Here is a 22784-nt window from a genome sequence, read left to right on the forward strand (position 1 = left end):
AGTAAGAGGCAGTACTGCTTCACAATTCAAAACAGAAACGTTTTCTTTAAAAACAAGCTGGCCGGAATTTAATGCCCCCCATCATGGTAGGTTTGGTTCGGGACAGGAGGGGGGAGTTATTAACCAGACCCTGTGTGAAGACCTTGCCACTGTCCTATTTCCACCTGATGAACCCTGTGACTGGCACTTCACCATCATCACCAGCTCATGTAGGCACCTGCCTTTCGGGTAATAATCCAACAGCAGGCTGGGGCTTGCCTATGGTGGTGGGAGCGTGCTGGAACTGGAAAAGCAGACCTTTTTCTGGGTTGCTTACAGTCTCCAAATGATCCATATGCACTCAATCCCTGATCAAAGCACCAGGCATCAGTAAAGGTAATGGGTGGGCTCCATTGAGAGATAGAATTTATAATACTATCAGACTTTATCATATCTCTGGACACGATCCTATCGCACATCACTTGCAAAAACATGTATAACTATTCTGTTAAATCTCAGTAGAATTATATTACCTTTAATTGAACTCTGCTGAAATAAACGATCAGAAGCTTGTCACATTATCTACGTGGTATCAATGTAATTCTCAGTGATCACAGAAATGAATTGTTGGAAATTAGCTTCCCTTGTGAGCTGCTTTACAAGGCTGCCTCACAGCTTTCTTTATGCTTTCAGAGCAGACAAAACAAGGCCACTCCCTTGCAATGATTTGAATGTTTAATCTGGTAAATGTTGACATTGATGCCACATGTTAGCAATGTGTTGACCTAGACATATGATTCTTGCTTTGGGGCTTGTACATTGCAGACTTGCGAGAGGTCCCAGGTTCACATCCTGACAAGCCATGATTGCCTGCCTGAGAGTGGCATGGTCGCTCAGTGGTTAGCACTGCTGCCTCACAGTGCCAGGGACCTGGGTTCAATCCCAGTCTTGAGTGATTGTGAGGAGTTTGAATGTCTTCCCTGTGTCTGTGTAGGTTTCCTCCCACAGCTCAAAGATGTGCAGGTGACTTTAAGAATTGTCAGTAGCTGCAAAATTGAGGGAGCTTTAAGTAAGTTGCCCATAGTGTCCAGTGATGTGCAGGCTAGATGGGTTAACCATGTGAAATGTGGAGTTATGGGGATAGGGTGGAGGTGCTGGCTCTGGGTGGGATGCTCTTTGGAAAGTTGGTGCTTGATGGGCCAAATGGCCTCAATGGAATGTTGGTGGATGTTCTCTGGCAGTAGGAAGAATGATATTGAATGAATATAGTAGTAGGTCCAATTACTCTGGAGTAAATATTTCTTCTCGGTGTATTCTTGCCAATTTCCTCTTTCTCCTCACAGAAAGCCTTGCACACCTCATTGGGGCCTAGTCATGCTCCAGCAGCCCCAGTAAGTAAGCCTTAATATTAAATGTCAACATCTTGTTGCAAACCAAACAAATTTTGTCCTCACTAATTCTCACACAGATCCACTGCAGCAATAACAATTACGTGGCAACTGCGACGAAGCATTAGACTAATTCTCCTGGGGCTTGTGACAAATACAGCTGCCCCAACCAAGGTCAATAAATTCAGCACAGAACAGGAACTTGTCCCTTGGAATCAGGTGAAACTCTGATCAAATGGCTGAAACTTTAGGAGAGCTGGTTTGGTGTCTCCATCAAGTGAATGTATTTTATGAATCAAGAGCAATTTCCTGTCTGTATATTTAATTTACAAAATGTAAATACAATAGTTGTAAATTTCTGTTATGCAAGTAGTTTAGATGGAACAATATTTAGAGTTGCTTCCAGTATTACTAACATCACTATAAGAATTGTCAGTAGCTGCAAAATTGAGGGAGCTTTAAATAGGAATCAAGGTTTCAGAGATTGTATGTAATAGATTTATTGTTGTTTCCTGGCATTTCTATTCTTATTAAATGCTTTTCATTGAAGTGCTGTCATAAACAACCATAAATAATTACCCCAGTAAGTGTACATCAATTCAATGCAGGAGGAAATGCAATGACATTGGTTTGATTTTAGGAAGTTTTTAAAATAAATCTGTTCAGAGATATTATTACACACCTCTGGAATAAGTGAGCCACAAACCTGGGATTCCTGGTTTCAGAGGCAAAGACACTACTACTGCACCATAAGAGCTCACCCCAGACAGCAATAAACTGAATGTGGGACAACACTTGAACTGATCAATTCAACCTTTTTCTTGGAGCTGCTCCTGAGCTTAGCAAGTCAGTGAGAGCTAATCATTCGGTTACAACTTTAACAATTTATGGGAGGAAATCCCTCATGCTTGCAATGAACCGTCAGTAAAACCAGGTTCAAATCTGTAAGAAGTCAGCCTTCAACATTTCTGAAGAAACTTGAGCTGTACACAATGGAAAATTCATTACCGAGCCAAGTTCTCTCAACAGCTACTGGCTTCATCTCATTCTTTTTGATGGATTGGATCTCGGCTTGACTTCAATGGATTTAAAGGAAAAGGGATACTTGTATTTAAACAGTCCCTTACTACATCTCCAAACAGTTTACTTGATGAATTACTTTGAATTACAGAACCTAAGTGCAATGTAGCAGCTATTTTGCACACAGTAACATCTTATAAGCAGCAATAAAATTAAGAGAGGAGTTAATGCATTTCTTTGTGATGATGTTTACTGATGAAGGGACAGTGATCAGGACTCAGAGCTATTCACTCTTTGAACCATTCAACTGGATCTTCAATGAAAAGCCTGTAACAGCAGACATGGTTTACAGAGTCTTATTTTCCAAAGGAAGAAGCTGTTACATTTCAATGATAGCTCATCAGTACTGCGCTGCTATGCTCCCTTAGACAATGCAAAGCCTTCCAATTGGGAGTTTAAATCCATAAACTCCTGGATCAGAGCATGGCTCAGTTAATGAGCCGAGCTCTGCTAGTTGCTGCCAATTTATCAGGATGTACTGAAAGTTGCATACAGGTTGTTTTTGTTCAGCTCTGCTGTGGTCAATATTGTGCAGCCTTGATCACACATTGCAATATTTATTAATGGCTCTTTCATTGTCTTTGGTATGAAATAAATAGCTGGTGCTGCCACTTTATACAATGCTCATGTTCTAGCACCTTCTCATCGTTGTTTCCTTCTTTAATTCTGTCTTTCTGAATCAAATGTGTATGAAACATGTCTAAGAATCAAAATATGTTAGACGGATGCTGTGGTTTTTGGACTCAACAAGAGACACATTCTTATTATCAAATAAAATTCTCTAAATTATTTGCTGATTTAAAACATTTTGAAATTTGGCTACATTTTTCTACGTAAATCTTTGGCTCAATAATTTTAGAATAATGAGGATTTCATTAGATTTGTTATCTGGATGCTATTTATAATTTCATTGCCACACTTTATTCGCTATTTGAATGCTTTATGACTAAAGGTCAAACTGCCCAATTTTCACTACATTTTCAGATCATACAAGATTCTGATCCAACATATATTTCTTGTCATTTTAAAACAAGCATTTTAAATTGTGCTACCATTAGGGTCAGTCTGAAAAGGTTTCATTCTGATTCAAATATATATCACATTGCATGCAATCTGAGTGCACGCTACTTGAGTTCACACTTAGTCTGAGTTTTGTAAATGAAAAATGAATTCTTTTTTTCTGACAACCCAGCTCAGAATTTAGCCATCATTCAATGTAGAAAAAAACATTCGCAATCAAGAATTTAATGCTAAATCCACAAATGTTGTCTTTGCAATGAAATTTCAGAAATATGCTCCTCTCAAGCAAACTTCCTGGTTGGGAACACAGTAACCTACAGTATGGAAACAGGCCATTCAGCCCAATGTAGCTTTGCTTGTGTTTATGAGGCTCCATTTGCCCTTTTTTTTATCTCACCTTACCAGCATATTTTGTGTCTCTCATGTGCTTCCTGTTGAATGCTTTTGTATTATTCACCTCAATCTTTTGCGGTTGTGCATTGCATCTTCTCACCACCCTCTGGGTGGGTCATTCTCTCCTGAATTTCTTTTTCAGTTTCTTTGTGACTAGCTTATATTTAAGATCCTTAGTTATGGATTTTTCACAAGTAGCAGCATTGTATCTATTGTACTCTACAGATATAACCAAAATAACTTATTTCAGAATACGCCATCAACGAAAACAGCACAAGCTGATTCAGTCTTTCCTATTGTAACAAAGTACAATCACATGGTGCCAGTTACCATCCCAGTAAATCTCGTCTTGAACCTTCTTAAAATAACTGTGCACAGTGCTCAGTGCAGTCTAACCAAGTGTGATGCATTTTTCTTCTATTGTGTAAACTTGTGCTGCAGTAGCTAGCACTCGATAAATATTGTTACATTCCATTGCAGAGACAGTTTGGAGGGTTTGCAACATTTGACTGTTCCAAATTTTGGTTCCATCTAATTCTGACGCAATAAGCTTGGGGCCTGTTGCAAAGGTTTCAATAAGTTACTCAGGAAAGTTCAGGGGTCACTGAAGAGGAGTTCATAGGTGACAGGCAGTGTGTGTGAGAGAGAAGCTGACTTGGTGTCAGGCAGGGCTCTTGTTAGTTGTGTTGCTAAAAGCAACTGAACTAAATGGGCTATGTGTCGTTGACACTCAAGAGAGTCCTGAGTAATTGCATTATGAGGAATCATTGAAGCCCCAAGGGAAACAAAGTTTGAAATAGGCAATAAACATAAGCAATTAAAAATTAGAAATAACCAATTAATAGTTAGGCAGGTGAAGTACATATGCTGGAGTAGTTGGGATTCAGAGAAGCTGCAGAGTGGTTCAATAGCTCTCTGTAGGGAGTGTGCAAGGAATCCTGGGCATTTTGGGGTTCAGATGAGTGGTGTTAATAGTTCACTGCTGCAGAGATTGGGGTTTGAAAGCCCACAAGAGGTAATTATTTGGTGAAATAGGTTTGAGATAAAAATCTAGAGGCAATGCCAGCTTGGTGACTTTCACCATTTCCTGAAAAGCTCGAGTTATATCGGTCAGTAAGTGCGAGAGTGCAGAATGTAGAGAGTTGATGGGAAATGGGAACATGGCCACAAGAAGGCAAGGTGAAGTTAAATGAGCACGAGCTGCCTTTGGGGCTGTCCGTGATGGAATAATTTTTGAAGAGTTTCAAGACCACGTTGTTAAAAGTGAGGAATTGAAATTCCTTGTGAATTGAGATTTGAGTCCTGAGCATCACTAGTATCTGGGGGTGGAAGGGGGAGATGATTACTGAGAAATCTGTGGGATCTGTTTGATTTTTTTTTTATTTGTTCTGTCAGGTGTTTGTTCATTCCCCATATTAGCCTAATGTTAAGTTTTATAATGTTAGCACACAGTTCACATCTATCCTTGCATAGTGTAAATATTTTTTGTCAATAATCTTTGCAAGTTTGTTTGAGTAAGTTCAATTTCTAATAAACTCATTATCCTTTGTTGCCGAAAGAAGCCTAGTTGAGTACAGGTTCATAACTCTTTGAAAATAGAGTCACAGGTAGATAGGATAGTGAAGAAGGCATTCGGTATGCTTTCCTTTACTGGTCAGTGCATTGAGTATAGGAGTTGGGGTGTCATGTTGTGAGTGTACAGGACATTGGTTCAGCCACTTTTGGCATAATGCATTCAATTCTGGACTCCCTGCTTTAGGAATGATATTGTGAAACTTGAAAGTGTTCAAAAAACATTTACAAGGATGTTGCCTGGGTTGGACGGTTTGAACTATAGGGAGAGGCTGAATAGGCTAGGGCTGTTTTCCCTGGAGCATCAGAGGCTGAAGGGTGACCTTGTAGAGGTTTATAAAATCATGAGGGGCATGGATAGAGTAGACAAGGTCTTTTCCCCAGGGTAGTGGAGTCTAAAACTAGAGGGCATAGGTTTAGGGTGAGAGGGGAAAGACTTAAAAGGGACCTAAGGGGCAATTCTTTCAGACAGAAGGTGGTGTGTGTATGGAATGACCCTATGACTGGTTTTTAATATTAAACCGGATACAGTCTAAAGCCAATATATTTGGCCATATCATCACCTGGGTTACATATAAAATTTGGTGGGACCAGTGTAATGAGATGGATAGGAATCAGTGATCTCTTTGACCTCAGACTAACACAAAAATCAATGCAAGTTCAGTATAATTCACTGCTTTTCAGTTTTGTGCCCCTGTAAAGGTACTACAAAGCACTTTAGCCTTACTAACCCTGTTTTTAACTTTTAGAAAGTTGTGGATATTCACTATGAAATTCACTTGCTCCATGAATTCAGCTGGATTTTTAACTTCCAATGAGTAAGTGACCTCTTTATTTTCTCTCTACCAAAACGCACCATTTCAATTGTATTTTTATTGAAATTTATTGGTCACTTGCCTCTCCAATTAGCAAGTTAATTAATATCTTCTAATATTTTGTCATTTTTTGTGTTAATTATAAATTTTAATGGTGTCGTGTGAAATTATTACATCTTTATGTCTCTCGTGTCTTGAAGCTAATCATGTTGTCTGTTTCATGGCCTTACCTGGTTGAGTTTGATTGATTTGTGAAAGACAAGGGAACCAATGCCAAAGGTGTACAGTCAGGATGGTGGAGATGAGATCACAACCAGATCAACTATGATCATGGCTCAAAGAGGAAAATGACCCATGTCTCCTCTTGAAGCCTACGTTCTACAAATTATTTCCGATGTCCTCAACAGCAGATTAACTTCTACTCATTCTAAATTGCCCAAATAGTAGCCAGTGATTTCTCCTATTGCAGACTTTCATTGTAGTGAACAATTTGTCTGAATCAGGTTGGGATAGTCCTTTCATAATATTGATAACTGCAGTGAGGTCACCTTTGTTTCCCTCCTTGAAGTCTGTTCCAGTGGGAACATCTCACTAGTAACTTTTCAGTATTAATATTTCAGTGGTAAGTTTTCAATGTAATATTTAAATGGTATTATTTGAGAGTGGAAACCAATGCAAAGATTGCGCAAACATTTGTTGGAAAAAAAAACTTTCATTTTGAAAATTGACGAAACCAGATTGCTGAAAAAACTAAACCAGATGCTGATTCTATGAATTTAACTCTTTGTCAAAGTTGCACAGAATATTTTAAATTTGGTCACAGGATATGTGTGTTACTGGCTAAGCTGGTGTTTGTTACTTATCCCTAATTGCCCGAGAGAACATAGTGGTGAGGTGTCCTTTTCACGCGCAGCAGTCCACGTTGTGCTGGTGTAACCACACTGCTGTTAATGGAGTGAGTTCCAACGTTTTGGCTCAGTGACAGTGAAGAGGTAGTATTACAGCTCCAGATCAGGATGGGCGTGTGGTTTAAACGGGAACTTTCCCATGTTGGTGTACCTGTGCATCTGCTGTCTTCGCCTTCGGGGTGATATAAGGTGGTGAACAGCGTGCTAAACAAGTGCAGTGTTTTGTGTTTGTTAGTTCTGATTAAATGGGTAAGATAGTGGTTCAGTTACTGGCTTAACAATCAGGAAGCTTGACTAATAATCTAGAAATTATAGCAAATTCCACCTCTGCAGCTGGGGGATCTTAAATTCAGTCAATCTGGAATGAAAAGCTAACTCTAGCAATGATAATCGTAAAGCCATTGTTTTATTGTAAAATCTGTTCACTTCACTAATGCTCTTCAGAGAAAAGAAGCTGCCACATTACTCAGTCTGAACTATAGATAACTCCAAACCTAAAGCAATGTGGTTAATTTGTAACTGCCTCTGCCTCAAGCAAACTACTGAAAAATTGAATAAGAATATTTTACTGATACAAGTTGTACATTAGGAAAGTTTTGGTAACATTATTTTAAAAAGTAGGCAAGTTTGAGAAATAGGCACAGCCAGCTGACATGAGCACTAAAAAGGGTCAGATTTTTGGATATCTTGAAAGTTTTTATTCCAGCATGGACGAGAGTTGTACATAGGGATCCTGCAGAATTCTGGTTGGAACCTCCTCCCTGAAATGAAACTCCTTCTTTTCATTAAAATAATGGGCACAGAGACAATTTCTTGCAGATTGACACTCCTTGGAAATTCCAGCCCTCTTTCTATACAAATGACTGAATGGTTAAAGAGTAACTGCAGACCAGAAAACCCACAGCTACATACTTTCATGAGTCACTCATCTGCCCTTTTATGGCGATTACCACTTGCTTCATGTATAAAGCCTCACACACGTCTAATCAATTCTTTGTTTTCTGGTAAGCTGTCAAAACCTATATTAGACTTTTATTCTTTGCAACTGCAATTTTGCAGAGTTAATAAATACTACAATTGAATCAATTATCAATAATAATTAAACTAATTGACGTAAGGAACACGACTTTAATATTGAGTTGTTCTAGCTTTCTACCATGATCATTAATTATTCTTCATCTGTATCTCTTCTCTACTACTAATGCACTCCCTTTGTCTATTACTCACAGTCATCTTTATCATCTGGTCTACTTACCCCTTCTCCCATCTTTATTAACAGGATAAAACCCGTAGGTGTTCAAAGTTTGTGAGAAGATTTGTAGCTCGGGTGCTCGTTGTTGTGGTTCTGTTCGCCGAGCTGGGAATTTGTGTTGCAGACGTTTCGTCCCCTGTCTAGGTGACATCCTCAGTGCTTGGGAACCTCCTGTGAAGCGCTTCTGTGATCTTTCCTCCGGCATTTATAGTGGTTTGAATCTGCCGCTTCCGGTTGTCAGTTCCAGCTGTCCGTTGCAGTGGTCGGTATATTGGGTCCACGTTGATGTGCTTATTGATTGAATCTGTGGATGAGTGCCATGCCTCAACTAGCAACTAGCCACGAAACGACACGACCAGCTATCCTTAGTAGCCACACACGCAGATGACAAGCAACATGAACTCGACTGGGACAACACTACTATTATAGGACAAGCCAAACAGAGAACAGCCAGGGAATTCCTAGAGGCATAGCACTCATCCACAGATTTGATCAATAAGCACATCGACCTGGACCCAATATACCGACCACTGCAACACACAGCTGGAACTGACAACCGGAAGTGGCAGATTCAAACCACTACAAATGCCGGAGGAAAGATCACAGAAGCGCTTCACAGGAGGCTCCCAAGCACTGAGGATGTCACCTAGACAGGGGACAAAACGCCTGCAACACAAATTCCCAGCTCGGCGAACAGAACCACAACAGGATAAAACCCATCACGTTTCCAAAGCCCATCAGTTCCAACAAAGATCATATCAGACTCAAAACTTTGACTCTCTTTTGTCTTTCCACAGATGCTGCTGAGTTTCTCCAGTGCTTTCTGTTTTGTTGCTGCCCTGGTGAGTAATAGGTTTGTTCCTTGATAGAACATAGAACAATACAGCGCAGAACAATGTTGTGCCAACCTGTGAACTATTCTCAGCTCGTCCCCCTTCACCATCCCATCATCATCCATGTACTTCTCCAAGGATTGTTTAAATGCCCCTAATGTGGCTGAGTTGACTACATTGGCAGGCAGGGCAATCCACTGCCTTTATCAATCTCTGAGTAAAGAACCTGCCTCTGACATCTGTCTGAAATCTATCACCCCTCAATTTGAAGTTATGCCCCCTTATACAAGCTGACGTCATCATCCTAGGAAAAAGACTTTCACTGTCTACCCTATCTAATCCCCTGATCAGAAATTGAGCCTGACATGATTTGAACACCCAACCTTCTAATCTGCAATCAGACGCACTACCGTTGCACTGCAAACCCACATCCAAATTGATGGCTGTGTCTCGGTGGTTAAACTAGTCTCTATCATTCCTATCACACTGCCAGACGACTTACAATGACACAAGGGCAAGAGAAATAATCTGAGTCCCCAGCTCAGGGAGAATGAGTCGACAGGTTGAAATTATACATTCTATTTTGTTTGTTTATTCATGGTGTTTGTGTTGGTTTCAATCTGGGCTGTGTTCTGCCTAATTTCTCACTAAACTCAAACTAGTGTGAACTGGTCAATAATTGCTGGACCCAGTTTTCTTCCACCTCACCACCTCTCTCCCAGCTTTCAAAAAATCTCAGACAGGGTTTCCAGCCCTCCAGAATTGGTTCGAGACAAAAATACAGATGCTGGAATCCAAGGTAGACAAGCAGGAGACTGGAAGAAAACAGCAAGGCAGGCAGCATCAGGAAGTGGAAAAGTCGACATTTCTTCAGGAATGTGGGTGGGTGTAAGGGAGTTGCAGATAAAGGGGCTGGGGGACAAGATAGTGAGGTGGGGATACATGAGCACAGGTAGAGGGTACGACCTGGTTGGTCAATGGGAGGAGTGAATCCAGTTGTTGGCTACAAGGAAGGGTTGATGAGAGGAATGGAATGGGGGTGGGTGGTGGAGAGGCTGGGAAGGGAGACAGGGGAAGGGAAGAGAGGTTATCTGAAATTGGAGAACTCAATGTTGAGTTCTCCAAGCTGTAGACTGCTCATGTGGAAGATGAGGGTTTTGTTCCTCCAATTTGTGGTTTGGTACACTGTGGCAGTGCAGGAGGCCAAGGATGGACATGATGGAAAGGAAGTGGGAAGGGGAATAAAAATGGGCGGTGGCTGGGAAGTCTGGTCAGCCCCCATAGGCCCGGCTAAAATGCTCAGCAAAACGTGCCATTAGTTTACATTTGGTCTCCCCAATATAGAGAAGATCATATTGGGAGCACCTGATACAGTAAACTAGGCTGGAGGAGAGGCAGGTGAACCTCTGTCTCACCTGGAAGGATTGTTTGAGGCCCTGGATAGAGATGAGGGGAGTAATGTACCAGCAGGTTTTGCATCTTTTCCGGTTGCAGGGGAAGACACCTGGAGGTTTGGGGGATGCGTCGGTGAGGAGGGTGGCATGAACCAAAGATTGTTGAAAGGAAGTGTCCTTGCAGAAGGCAGAGAGGGGTGAGGAGCAGAAGATGTTCTTGGTCATGGGGTCTAGTTGGAGTTGGTGGAAATGTTTAAGGATGATGTGTTGGATGCAGAGACTGGTGGGGTAGTAGGTGAGGACAACGGATCCCTGTCTTTATTGTGTTTGGAGGGATGATGTTTAGAACATATGTGACTTGGAGTCTCCAGGAAATGAAGGTCAATCTCCAGGACCCTGCAGTGAGCAACCCTGGAGAAAATTTGCAGTGATACTAAAAATTGAGGTTTTTTTTGTCATTTTCTTTGAGTATTTCTCTTTACCAGATATTCAAATTGAGGGCACTGGTTGTTTGACTGACAGTTAAGCATCATCCAAATGGAGAATGAGCCTTTTTGCTTTCTGATTGGTATAGAAAGGTAAACATGTCAAGAGGATGGATGTGTTGGCTAACCAATAATGAGTGGGGTGGGATGGAGAGGACAGATCATGTGATGAAACCTCCAGGAATGGAGTTGATCACAGTTAGCAATCTCAAAACCCTCTTCAACTGTGGTTTTGAATTCTTATTTGGACACCTTTGCATTCCTTTCCTTGTGATCAGAATTCTCAAACTTTATTTTCCAATACACCCATGTGTTTTGTAATAGTAGGATGGTGATGGAATAATGTTAATCTCACTGGGCTTGTAGCTCAGAACCTTGGGGGGCTGGGGCTGTCGGTTCAAATGTTTCCATGGCAGAGGGTAACATTTGAGCCCAATCTAGAAACAAAACTCAAAATTGGTCATTGCTGTTTTATTAAAAAAAACCCCATGTGGTTCTCTAGGGAAAGAAACCTGACATTCTTACCTGTGACTCAAAGCTCACAATAAGTGGTTGATTCTTAACTTCCCTCAAACAAGACGAATGCTGATCAAGGCAATAATACCCAAAACTAATGAGTATAAATTTTCCCCTCCTTTTGAGGAACTCTGTGTATAATTACAAGATTTGTTGCTATGTCTCTGAAACCCAGCTCCAGTTGATCAGATTTAACAGCCTGATCTTGTGGCTTCAGAGGGAGGCACATTCTGTGTTGAGAAAACTGGTAAACTTGACTGAACTCCAATGTTACAAATGACAGTATTCTTTGAAGAAGAGATCAGAATTCTTGTTCCCAATAAAAGGTTCACTTTGTCTGAATTCAGATGAGCTCAGGTTCCAGTTCAGATTCTGTTTAACTCTGGATGAAATTATCTGGCAGTTATTCAGCGTGAGTGATACGACTCACAGATCTGTACAGTTAGGGGAAAGCCTTTTTGAGGCTAAGGCATACAGCCAAAGTAAAACAGGAATAGAATTCCTCCCTTTAGATCCTGAAGCTGAATTGGAATATAAGGTCATTTGAAGCTTTTCTGTCTCTCGATTAGGGAGCATCAAAATTGAATGAGGGGGTTGATGAGCTCAGTTAACTAGACAGCTGGTGAGTGATGCCAACAGTGTGGGTTCAATTCCTGTACCAGCTGAGGTTACAATAAAGCTCCAGCTTTCTTAACATTGGTCCTTGTCACATTCTGGATGTAGGTTTGCTCGCTAAGCTGGAAGGTTTGTTTTCAGACATTTTGTCACCATATTAGGTAACATCATCAGTGATCCTCTGGATGAAGCACTGATGGTATGGCCCGCTTTCTATTTATGTGTTTGGGTTCCCTTGGGTTGGTAACATCATTTCCAGTGGTGACATCATTTCTGGTTCTTTTTCTCAGGGGGTGGTAAATGGAATCCAAGTCAATGTGTTTGTTGATAGAGTTCTGGTTGGAATGCCATGCTTCTAGGAGGTCTCATGCGTGTCTCTGTTTGGCTTGTCCTAGGATGGATGTGTTGTCCCAGTCGAAGTGGTGTCCTTCCTCATCTGTTTGTAAGGATACTAGTGAGAGTGGATCATGTCTTTTTGTGGCTAGTTGACGTTCATGCATCCTGCTGGCTAGTTTTCTAATGGTTCAATATTTGGTCCATATGTGTAATTCACTAAAGAGGAGGAAAACAACAACAAACTGCCATTCCTAGATGTCACAGTAGAGCAAAGAGCCAATGGGGAACTTCAAACCAGCATCTACAGGAAAACAACACAAACGGACCAAACACTGAACTACAGAAACAATCATCCCAACATCCACAAACGAAGCTGCATCAGAACATTATTTCAACAAGCCACCACACGCTGCAGCACAGAGGAACTATGAAGAGCAGAGGAAAATCACCCGTACAGTGTATTCAAAAAGAACAGGTACCCAATGAGCACAGTCCGCCGATTTCTCAGCAACAAACCTAAACAAGTCCAGAAACCCTAGCCACTCTCCCCTACTTCAAAGACATCTCGGAAATGACTGCCAGACTACTCAGACCCCTTGGCATCATGGTAGCCCACAAACCCACCAACACACTAAAACTGCAGCTAATGAACTTGAAAGACCCTATACAGACAACAAACAAAACTAATGTCATTTACAAGATACCTTGCAAGAACTGTAACAAACACTACATTGGACAAACAGGCATAAAACTAGCCAGCAGGATACATGAACATCAATTAGCCACAAAAAGACATGACCCACTCTCACCAGTATCCTTACAGCACTTTGACTGGGACAACACATTCATCTGAGGACAAGCCAAACAGAGACATGTATGAGAATTCCTAGAAGCATGGCATTCCAACCGGAACTCTATCAACAAACACATTGACTTGGATCCCATTTACCACACCCAGAGAAAAAAGACAAAATGACATCACCACAAGAAATGACATCACCAACCCAAGGAAACCTAAACTCATAAATAGAAAGTGGGCCATGCCTCCAGTGTGGAGGCTCACTGATGATGTTAACCTAGTATGGTGATAAAATGTCCAAAACCAAACCTTCCAGCTCAGCGAGTAAACCTACATCCAGAACCTCAACCTGAGCTACAAATCTTTTCAAAACTCCCTTGTCATTATTGTTCCTTGGGGTAAACCACCATGAGTCCTCGCTCTCTCTCTCTCTGTGATGAGGGAGCAGCCCTATGGTCCAGTTTCTAAAAGCTGAATTCCCCCTCCTTTGCATTCCTGATGGAAACAACTTTGCTTAATTACAGTGATGAAAAAATGTTTGCATACACGAAAAACAACCTAAATTCTCTGGAACGAATTTATTGAACACAAAGTTGTCTTACTTGTTGCTGGTATTGCTTCTGTTCTCGTTCATATTCCAGTCTGCATTGTTCGCACATATCCTCGATCCAATTGTCATCATCATAGTCAGTGCTGCAGTTACAGCCCATTTTCACTACAGCAGAAACACACACAGGAGTCAACTCAAACCACAGACTCGAACGTCTACTTTACATGTTATGCATTTCACTGAGAACACTTAAGCAGTGTGCAGCCATTATATGTTTCACCTAGTTATTGATATCCTTGAAAGAATAATTTACTTTTTAAAAAAAATCAGTCGCGTACTTCACCAGCGGACACCTTCCTTTCGGTCGTTCGAGCAGAAACAGAGGGTATTTTCGAGCCTAATTCCAGGGTATTGAAGGTTCAATAATCTTGATGTTATATTCTCCGGGTAAGTTGTCCCACACAGCCCCCCCTCCTTCCACCCGGACCTCCAACCCCTTCCCCAACCCGTAAACTGACAGTGCAAATGGACACATTCGAGAAACGCCAACGACAGTATAGAAACCAGTTAATACAACAAAGGGCTGCATGGGCTGGGGATCTGAAACAACAAAAAAACAGACATTGCTGGAGAAACTCAGCAGGTCTGGCAGTATTTCGTGAAAAAAACCTGTCGAGTGAAAAGCAGAGCTAACACTTTGGATGCACTGACCCAAGACTGGAAACCTTAACTCTGTTTCTCTCTCTACAGATACCGCCAGAACTGCTGAGTTTCTCCAGCAATGTCTGTTTTTGAACTAAAGCAAGTTCACAGGTAGAAATAATTTAACGAGTTACGGTACTGACTCTAAATAACAGTTTCGGTTGATCACATCATTAAAAAACTGCCTTGCACTGTATCACACAAACAGTTCCAACCCAATGTTTTACCCTTTCCTCAATGGGTTGGTTTTGAACAATCCCCACCGCTTCTAAAATTTACGAAGATTTCGTTTGTGTAACTTCACTTCTTTGTTGTAACGTTTTGAAAACCATGCGGCATTTAATGAGTTCCGTGTATGGACGCAAATAAATTGCAGTGAAATATAGAAAAAAGCAGTCAGTCATGGAACACAAAAACACAACATTCCAAATGTATTCCATTCTGTTGTGTTGACCCGGCTCCAATCGATTCGCCCCTTCTTTGTGTCAAGTTGGATAATAATTATTTAGTGTATGCTTTTAAAATGTGCTGTTAACTGAAAAAAAACTGTTCGAGAAAATAACATGTTTACAATGTAAAATCCTTGGGCTGTCCTGATGTCTACAACGTCAAAGTTAAACAAAAACGTGAAAGTATTTCTAAGCAAAGTAGTTTAAAATAGAAAGGGACCTACCGATAATCCTGTAAATGTGACTGGAGCAGACAAACAGTGATGACGGGAACCTAACTGCTCCGAATTATTGAGATCTCAGTCTCTTCTGATATTGTCTCCACAATTTAACAGAATTTTAAAAAAGAACTGATGGTTTTGGAGGAAATTTCTCATAATTCTAATTTATCTAAGCAGACCGAACCAGGATTCCGGATCTGTGCAAATGTTGCTATTACTTTCAGAATTGCTCATGTTTCACGTTGTTGGTCAATTTCCCTGCTTTATTTTATTATTGGCTCTGATGTCAAAATACCACTTACCACAATGCAATCGACAAGCCCCATTCCTTGTTACATTTTCCACGCCATGCAATTTGAGATTTAAATTCTGTGAATTAATTTAATATCTTTTAAATTTCACACAAGGCACCACTTAGAAGCATTCTCATAAAATGATGTAGGGGAGCTGGTGTTTGCCTGGGATGGACAAAGTTAAAAATCACACAACACCAGGTTATAGTCCAACAGGTTTATTTGGAATCACTAGCTTTTGGAACACTTCTCCTTCATCAGGTGATTGTGGGGTGTAAGATCATTTCTAGCAAAAGATAAAATGTCATTTGCTTTTGCACTTTGTTGCCAGAATAAGATTAGAGATTCCCTACAGTGTGGAAACAGGCCCTTTTGCCCAACAAGTCCACACCGATCGTCTGAAGGATAACCCACCCAGAGCCATTTCCCTCTGACTAATGCACCCTAACACTATGAGCAATTTAGCATGGCCAATTCACTTGACCTGCACAACTTTGGACCGTGGGAGGAAACCCACGTGGACACTGGGAGAATGTGCAAACTTCACACAGAGAGTTGCCCGAGGCAGGAATCAAAACTAAGACCCTGGTGCTGAGAGGCAGCAGTGCTAACCACTGAGCCACTGTGCCACCCTGGTGAACTGAAAGGAATAAATTAAAATACCCATGCTTCTCTGTTTTAAATGTTCCATTTGGGTGTAGTGAATATTTCCAAGACAGTTTTAAGCTTCCACATTCAAGTTTATGTTTTAGGTAAAAAGAACAGTTTTACAAAGAAAAAAAGAGTTGGAGTGAAGGGTCTGTTTCTGTGCTGTACATCTCCAACACTCTGTGCCTCTAAAAGTAATAGTCAAAATATTTGTTCATTTTTTAATTTCACAGAGTATAAGATATTATGATCCTTATATTGTGACCAGTTTTAAAGATTGCGGTTTACAGTAAAAATAGTCATTATTTGTCTAAATGCTATTGCTGGAACAAATCACATCTCATGATCTTGCAGAGTCAAACCAATTGCAAATTGTTTTTAATGATTATTGGCAAGGTTTGGAGAGTTGTAGTGTTTTGCAATTCAAACTATATTCAGTGTTTATCACGCGAAAACAACCTGACTTCCTACGCATTCTTCAAAAACAGATCAGAGCCTTATAAGATCTTTCAGGCTATTTGTCCCATCAGGCCTGTACTGGCACTCCCTGCTTTCTCCACCCACCACCTCCCCCCTCCCCCATACCAGCAGCATACTTGCTTTCAGAGTATTTACTCTGTTCCTATTTAAAAACCAGTATTGAATTTGCTTCCAACACTTCAAACAATAGATTCCAGATCACAACAAGTAGGTGTGTAAAAAAAGGTTGCCCTCAAGTTACTTTTGATATATAAATATATCTTCATGATTTAAAAGTTATCTTGCATTCCCATAATCAGATGAAATTAGATTCCCTACAGTGTGGAAACAGGCCCTTCAGCCCAAACAGTCCACACCGACTCTCCGAAGAGTAACCCACCCAGACTCATTTCCCTCTGACTAATGCACTTAACACTAGACAACTGAGCATGGTCAATTCACCTGACCTGCACATCTTTGGACTGTGGGAGGAAACCCACGCAGACACGGGGAGAATGCGCAAACTCCACACAGACAGTCACCCGAGGCTGGAATTGGATGGGACACCCTGGTGCTGTGAGGCAGCATTGCTAATAACTAAGCCACTGTGCTGCCCCATATGGTGTATGACTTTAGCACACATACAGTTAACAGAGGAAGTACAGTCATACTGTCATGAACCTAAAATACAAACTGACAGTTCTGGTCAGGCACAAATCCACACTGGGGAAGCTGTCTTCTGTGCACTAAATGTAATGAAATCTAATTTATTTTTCCATAGAGAAATATTCCCTGTATTTAAGTTTCAGTTTTCTTGTCCTCATTTTGCAGCCTTGGTCTCAGTAGCTTTAGAAAGTCCCCAATTTCTCCTGTTAACCGAGGGAGAAATGAAACCCTCATGTAATGTGAGGTGTCCTCCTTCCTCCTGAACTACTCAGGAACTGACTAATCACCCATTAATGAACCAACATTTCTCACTGCCACAGAACAATATCCTCATGACAGGAAAAAAGAAGCAAATGGAATATAACTGGGCCTGAACAATAATTTATTGAAAACCTATTATTCATTCCATTCAATACTGCGAACCGACAGAACATGGATGAGTCTTGCTGACCAGAGATCCAGGAGAAATGTGAGCAATATGCTCCACAGACAGCAGTTTTCACTGTCAATGCTGCATTAGTCACCTTCACTGAGGAGCATCAATGTGTTTGTTGATAGCATTCCAGTTGGAGTGCCATGCTTCTAGGAAGTCTCATGCGTGTCTCTGTTTGGCTTGTCCTAGGATGGATGTGTTGTCCCAGTCGAATTGGTGTCCTTCCTTATCTGTATGTAAAGATACTAGTGAGAGTGGGTAATGTCGTTTTGTGGCTAATTGATTTCATGTATCCTGGTGGCTAGTTTTCTGCCTATTTGTTCAATGTAGTGTTTATTACAGCAATTGCAAGTTATTTTGTAAATGACATTAGTTTTGCTTGTTGTCTGTATAGGGTCTTTCAAGTTCATTAGCTGCTGTTTTAGTGTGTTGGTGGGTTTGTGGGCTACCATGATGCCAAGAGGTCTGAGTAGTCTGGCAGTCATTTCCGAGATGTCTTTGATGTAGGGGAGAGTGGCTAGGGTTTCTGGATGCATTTTGTCTGCTTGTTTGGGTTTGTTGCTGAGAAATTGGCGGACTGTGTTCATTGGGTTCTTTTTTGAATACACTGTATCAGTGATTTTCCTCTGCTCTGCATTGTTCCTCTGTGCTGCAGTGTGTGGTGGCTCATTGAAATAATGTTTTGATGCAGCTTCGTTTGTGGGTGTTGGGATGATTGCTTCTGTAGTTCAATGTGTTGGTCCATTTGTGTTGTTTTCCTGTAGACACTGGTTTGAAGTTCCCCATTGGCTGTTCGCTCTACTGCAACATCTAGGAATGGCAGTTTGCTATTGTTTTCCTCCTCTTTAGTGAATTTATGCCAGTAAGGGTCTTATTGATGGTCTTGAAGGTTTCCTCTAATTTGTTTCGTTTAGTGATGAAACTGGTCAGTCCGCACATAACACCAGCTGCATGACAGCAACAGCAGAATAAGGCAGCAGATCCAACTTTCCTTAAACTGGGAGTTGCTGCATCTTAAAAGTCTCCCAGTCTTTTTGCACAAACTTGACCTTCTGATGGACCCCTGCAGCTATTCTGAAGTGCAAACCCAGCTCTTTGTGCCTCGATCAATCCATCAGGAATGAAAGCACTTTTCCAATGGGCCGAGAGTGACTGGTATTCTTTAGTTTGCAACTTATGAAAGTGCGTGATAATATCTGACTGTGTTTCTCCTCCAGCACGTATGCTTGTCTCTGTGGATGTGAAAAACTGAAAGAAAACTGCAGATGCTGGAAATCTGAAACAAAAACAGAAATTGCTGGAAAATCTCAGCAGGTTTAGCAGCATCTATGGGCAGAAAATGGAGTTAATGTTTTGGGTCCAGTGACCCTTCCTGAGAACCCTCCACTCTCCACTCCTGCTGCTTGATCTGCTGAGTATTTCAAGTATTTTCTGGTTTTGTTTCAGATTAATGCAAAAATGTCTATAACAGGAATCAGATAATGCGACAAGAGGCCATTTGGCCCATCAGGTCTGCACTGACCCTGTGAAAAGTATCCCAGCCAAACCCAGCCCCCTATCCCTGTAACCCTGCATTTCTCATAGCTAACCCACCTAACCTGCACATTCCCTGGATACTACATGGCAATTTAGCATGGCCAATCCACCTAAACTGCACAGGTTGACATAAGGAAGGAAGATGTGTTGGGTAGGCTAAAGGATATTAAGGTGGACAAATCCCCAGAACCGGATAGGATCCATCCCAGGTTGCTGAGGGAGGCGAGAGAGGAAATAGCTGGGGTCCTGACAGATATCTGTGTAGCACCCTTAAACACAGGTGAGGTGCCGGAGGACTGGAGGGTTGCTCATGTTGTCCCCCTGCATAAGAAGGATAGTCAGGATATTCTAGGTAACGACAGACCAGTGAGCCTGACATCAGTGGTGGGAAAGTTGCTGGAGAAGGTACTGAGGGATAAAATCTATTTATATTTGGAATAGAATGGGTTTATCAGCGATAGGCACCATGGGTTTGTGTGGGGTAGATCATGCCTTACCAGGTTAATAAAGTTCTTTGAGGAAGTGACCAAGTTGATAGATGAAGGAAGGTCTGTAGATGTCATATACATAGACTTCAGTAGGCAATTGATCAGGTTCCCCATGGTAAACTAATGGAGAAAGTGAAGTCACATGGTGTGCAGGGTGTTCTAGCGAGATGGATAAAGAACTGGTTGAGCAACAGGAGACTGAGAGTAGTAGTTGAAGAGAGTTTCTCGAAATGGAGAAAGGTGACCAATGGTGTTCCACAGGGGTCAGTATTGGAGCCACTGTTGTTTGTGATATACATCAATGATCTGGAAGAGGGCACTGTTGGTCTGATCAGTAAGTTTGCAGATGACACGAAGATTGGTGAAGTAGCAGAAAGCATAGGGAACTGTCAGAGAATACAGGAGGATATAGATAGACTGGAGAGTTGGGCAGAGAAGTGGCAGTTGGAGTTCAGTCCAGGCAAATGTGAGGTGATGCATTTTGGGAAGTCTAATTCTAGAGTGAACTATACTGTAAACGGGAGAGCCTTGACAAAGGTTGATGAGCAGAGAGATCTGGGAGTTCAGGTCCATTGTACCCTGAAGGTTGCTGCACAGGTGAATAGAGTGGTCAAGAAGACATATGGTATGCTTGCCTTCATCGGACAGGGTATTGAGTATAACAGCAGGCTAGTCATGTTAAAATTGTTCAAGACAATGGTTCGGCTGCATTTAGAATACTGTGTACAGTTCTGGTCGCCACATTACCAAAAGGATGTGGACGCTTTGGAGAGGGTGCAGAGAAGGTTTACGAGGATGTTGCCTGGTATGGAAGGTGCTAGCTATGAAGAGAGGTTGAGTAGGTTAGGTTTATTTTCATTAGGAAAATGGAGTTTGAGGGGGGACCTGATTGAGGTTTACAAAATCATGAAGGGTACAGACAGGGAAAGCTTTTTCCCAGGGTGAGGGATTCAATAATGAGAGTCACGCGTTCAAGGTGAGAGATGAAAAGTTTAAGGGGGATATATGCGGCAAGTACTTTACACAGAGGGTGGTAGGTGCCTGGAATGTGTTGCCAGCAGAGGTAGTAGAGGCAGACATGGTAGATTCATTTAAGATGTGTCTGGACAGATGCATGTGATTAGGTGGGGAGCAGAGGGATACAGATGCTCAGGAATTGGACGATAGGTTTAGACAATGGATTTGAATCGGCTCATGCATGGAAGGCCAAAGGGCCTGTTCCTGGGCTGTAAATTTTCTTTGTTCTTTGTTCTTTGCCCAGCTTTGGATTGTGGGATGAAACTGGAAGACCTGGAGGAAATCCACGCAGGCATGGGGAGAATGTGTAAACTCCACACAGACAATCGCCCGAGGCTAGAATGAAAGCCGAGCCTCTGGTGCTGTGAGGCAGCAGTGTTAGCCACTGATGCACTGTTTCCACCCGGGAGAGGAACAATTTAGCAGTCACTAAAATAACTGGGCAGAATTGCGGATGCCGTGAGATGTTGAGATAAAATCTCCAGAAGCAGAAGGCTGTGAAAACGTCAGAGAAAAACTGCTGTTGGAGGCATGAGGAACCCATGCCAGTGGCCACACTGGGCTGAGTTAATAGCTTGTTTAAAGGTCTCAGAGTAAGGTATTAATGAAGAGAGTAACGTTGAATGAATGCTGAAAAGGGAACTGTGCTAGCTGAACAATAAGCTTTAGCATGGAGATAAGGGCAACCCTTCACTGAAATTTGAGTGACTGTTTGATCATTGTTGGATAAAGAGGCTGACTGTTTCATAAAGATATTTGGAATGATTTTGTTGCAAGAAATTCTTGTATTGTGCAATAATGCTCATGATTTTATCTTGTGTCAAATAAATTTGAAATTCTTTTGTTAACAAAAAATCAACAGTCTCTTTTGAATTTATTCAGCAGTTGACTTGCACAGCAAACCAAAAAAGGGAACTACACTGAATGGTCTATCAAGCCAGATCTCACGGTGGGATCTGACCTAACAGTATTACCATCAACTCAGGTCAGAGCAAAATGACCACAATTGCAAACAAAGTGCAAATTCTTGCAGAAGCCCAGTTGGGAATTTACTCTTGTCAGTGATTTTTTAAAAATTCAAGCTTTATTCAAGCTATCGTTTTCAAACTTGTTTTTTTCAGTTCTTCGAAAATTCCTTCGAACAGTTCATAAGGATTAAAAGATAGGAAATAAACCTATGCTGCTTAAGGAAGATAGAAAGATAAGATCAGGCCAGTAACTCTAACATCAGGAGTAGGCAAAATGCTTGGATTGATTATTAGGGACATTGTAAGAAGACACTCAAAATATATGTGATTAAATAGAGTTAACTTGGATGCATTCGAAGGACATTGTTCTTTACCAATGTGTATTTTTGAGAGTGTAACTAATGAGATGGATTAAAAGGAAAAGTGGATGTGGTGCATCCGAACTTTGTAAAAACCCTTCCAAATGGTGCCAAGATGAGGATGTTTGGTGTTGGGGGTAATGCAAAGATTACAAATTGTTTGATAGAGAAAAAACAGAATAAACGAAAACAAAAGAAACAAACAGAAAAAAAACCCAAAATGAATTGAAGAAGAATCACTGGACTGGAAATGTTAACTCTGATTTAGAGTCATAGAGATGTACAGCATGGAAACAGATCTTTCGGTCCAACTCGTCCATGCCGACCAGATATCCCAACCCAATCTAGTCCCACCTGCCAGCACCTGGCCCATATCCCTCCAAACCCTTCCTATTCATATACCCATCCAAATGCCTCTTAAATGTTGCAATTGTACCAGCCTCCACCACTTCCTCTGGCAGCTCATTCCATACATGTACCACCCTCTGCATGAAAAAGTTGCCCCTTAGGTCTCTTTTATATCTTTTCCCTCTCACCCTAAACCTATACCCTCTAGTTCTGGACTCCCCCACCCCAGGGAAAAGACTTTGCTTATTTATCCTATCCATGC

General features: G+C 41.4%; 1 protein-coding gene across 2 annotated transcripts in view; it reads right to left on the reverse strand.

The window, feature by feature from the left end:
- Positions 1 to 22784, reverse strand: part of LOC122563454 (proto-oncogene tyrosine-protein kinase LCK-like) — a 156205-nt gene that overhangs the window by 94938 nt on the left and 38483 nt on the right. Inside the window, exons 1-2 of one of the 2 annotated variants that reach the window (XM_043717199.2) lie at positions 15311 to 15431; positions 13988 to 14100 (exon numbers count right to left, since the gene is read on the reverse strand). In XM_043717199.2, coding sequence (XP_043573134.1) covers positions 13988 to 14095 — 108 coding nt within the window. In that variant the 5' untranslated portion in view covers positions 14096 to 14100; positions 15311 to 15431. Of the gene's footprint in view, positions 1 to 13987; positions 14101 to 15310; positions 15432 to 22784 lie in introns of those variants that run through there. The other variant, XM_043717198.2, reaches the window with a different exon arrangement.

The sequence above is a fragment of the Chiloscyllium plagiosum genome, unplaced genomic scaffold (genome assembly GCF_037043375.1).
Source record: "Chiloscyllium plagiosum isolate Xiang-an unplaced genomic scaffold, Cpla_swu_hap1 HiC_scaffold_30, whole genome shotgun sequence".
Taxonomy (NCBI): domain Eukaryota; kingdom Metazoa; phylum Chordata; class Chondrichthyes; order Orectolobiformes; family Hemiscylliidae; genus Chiloscyllium; species Chiloscyllium plagiosum.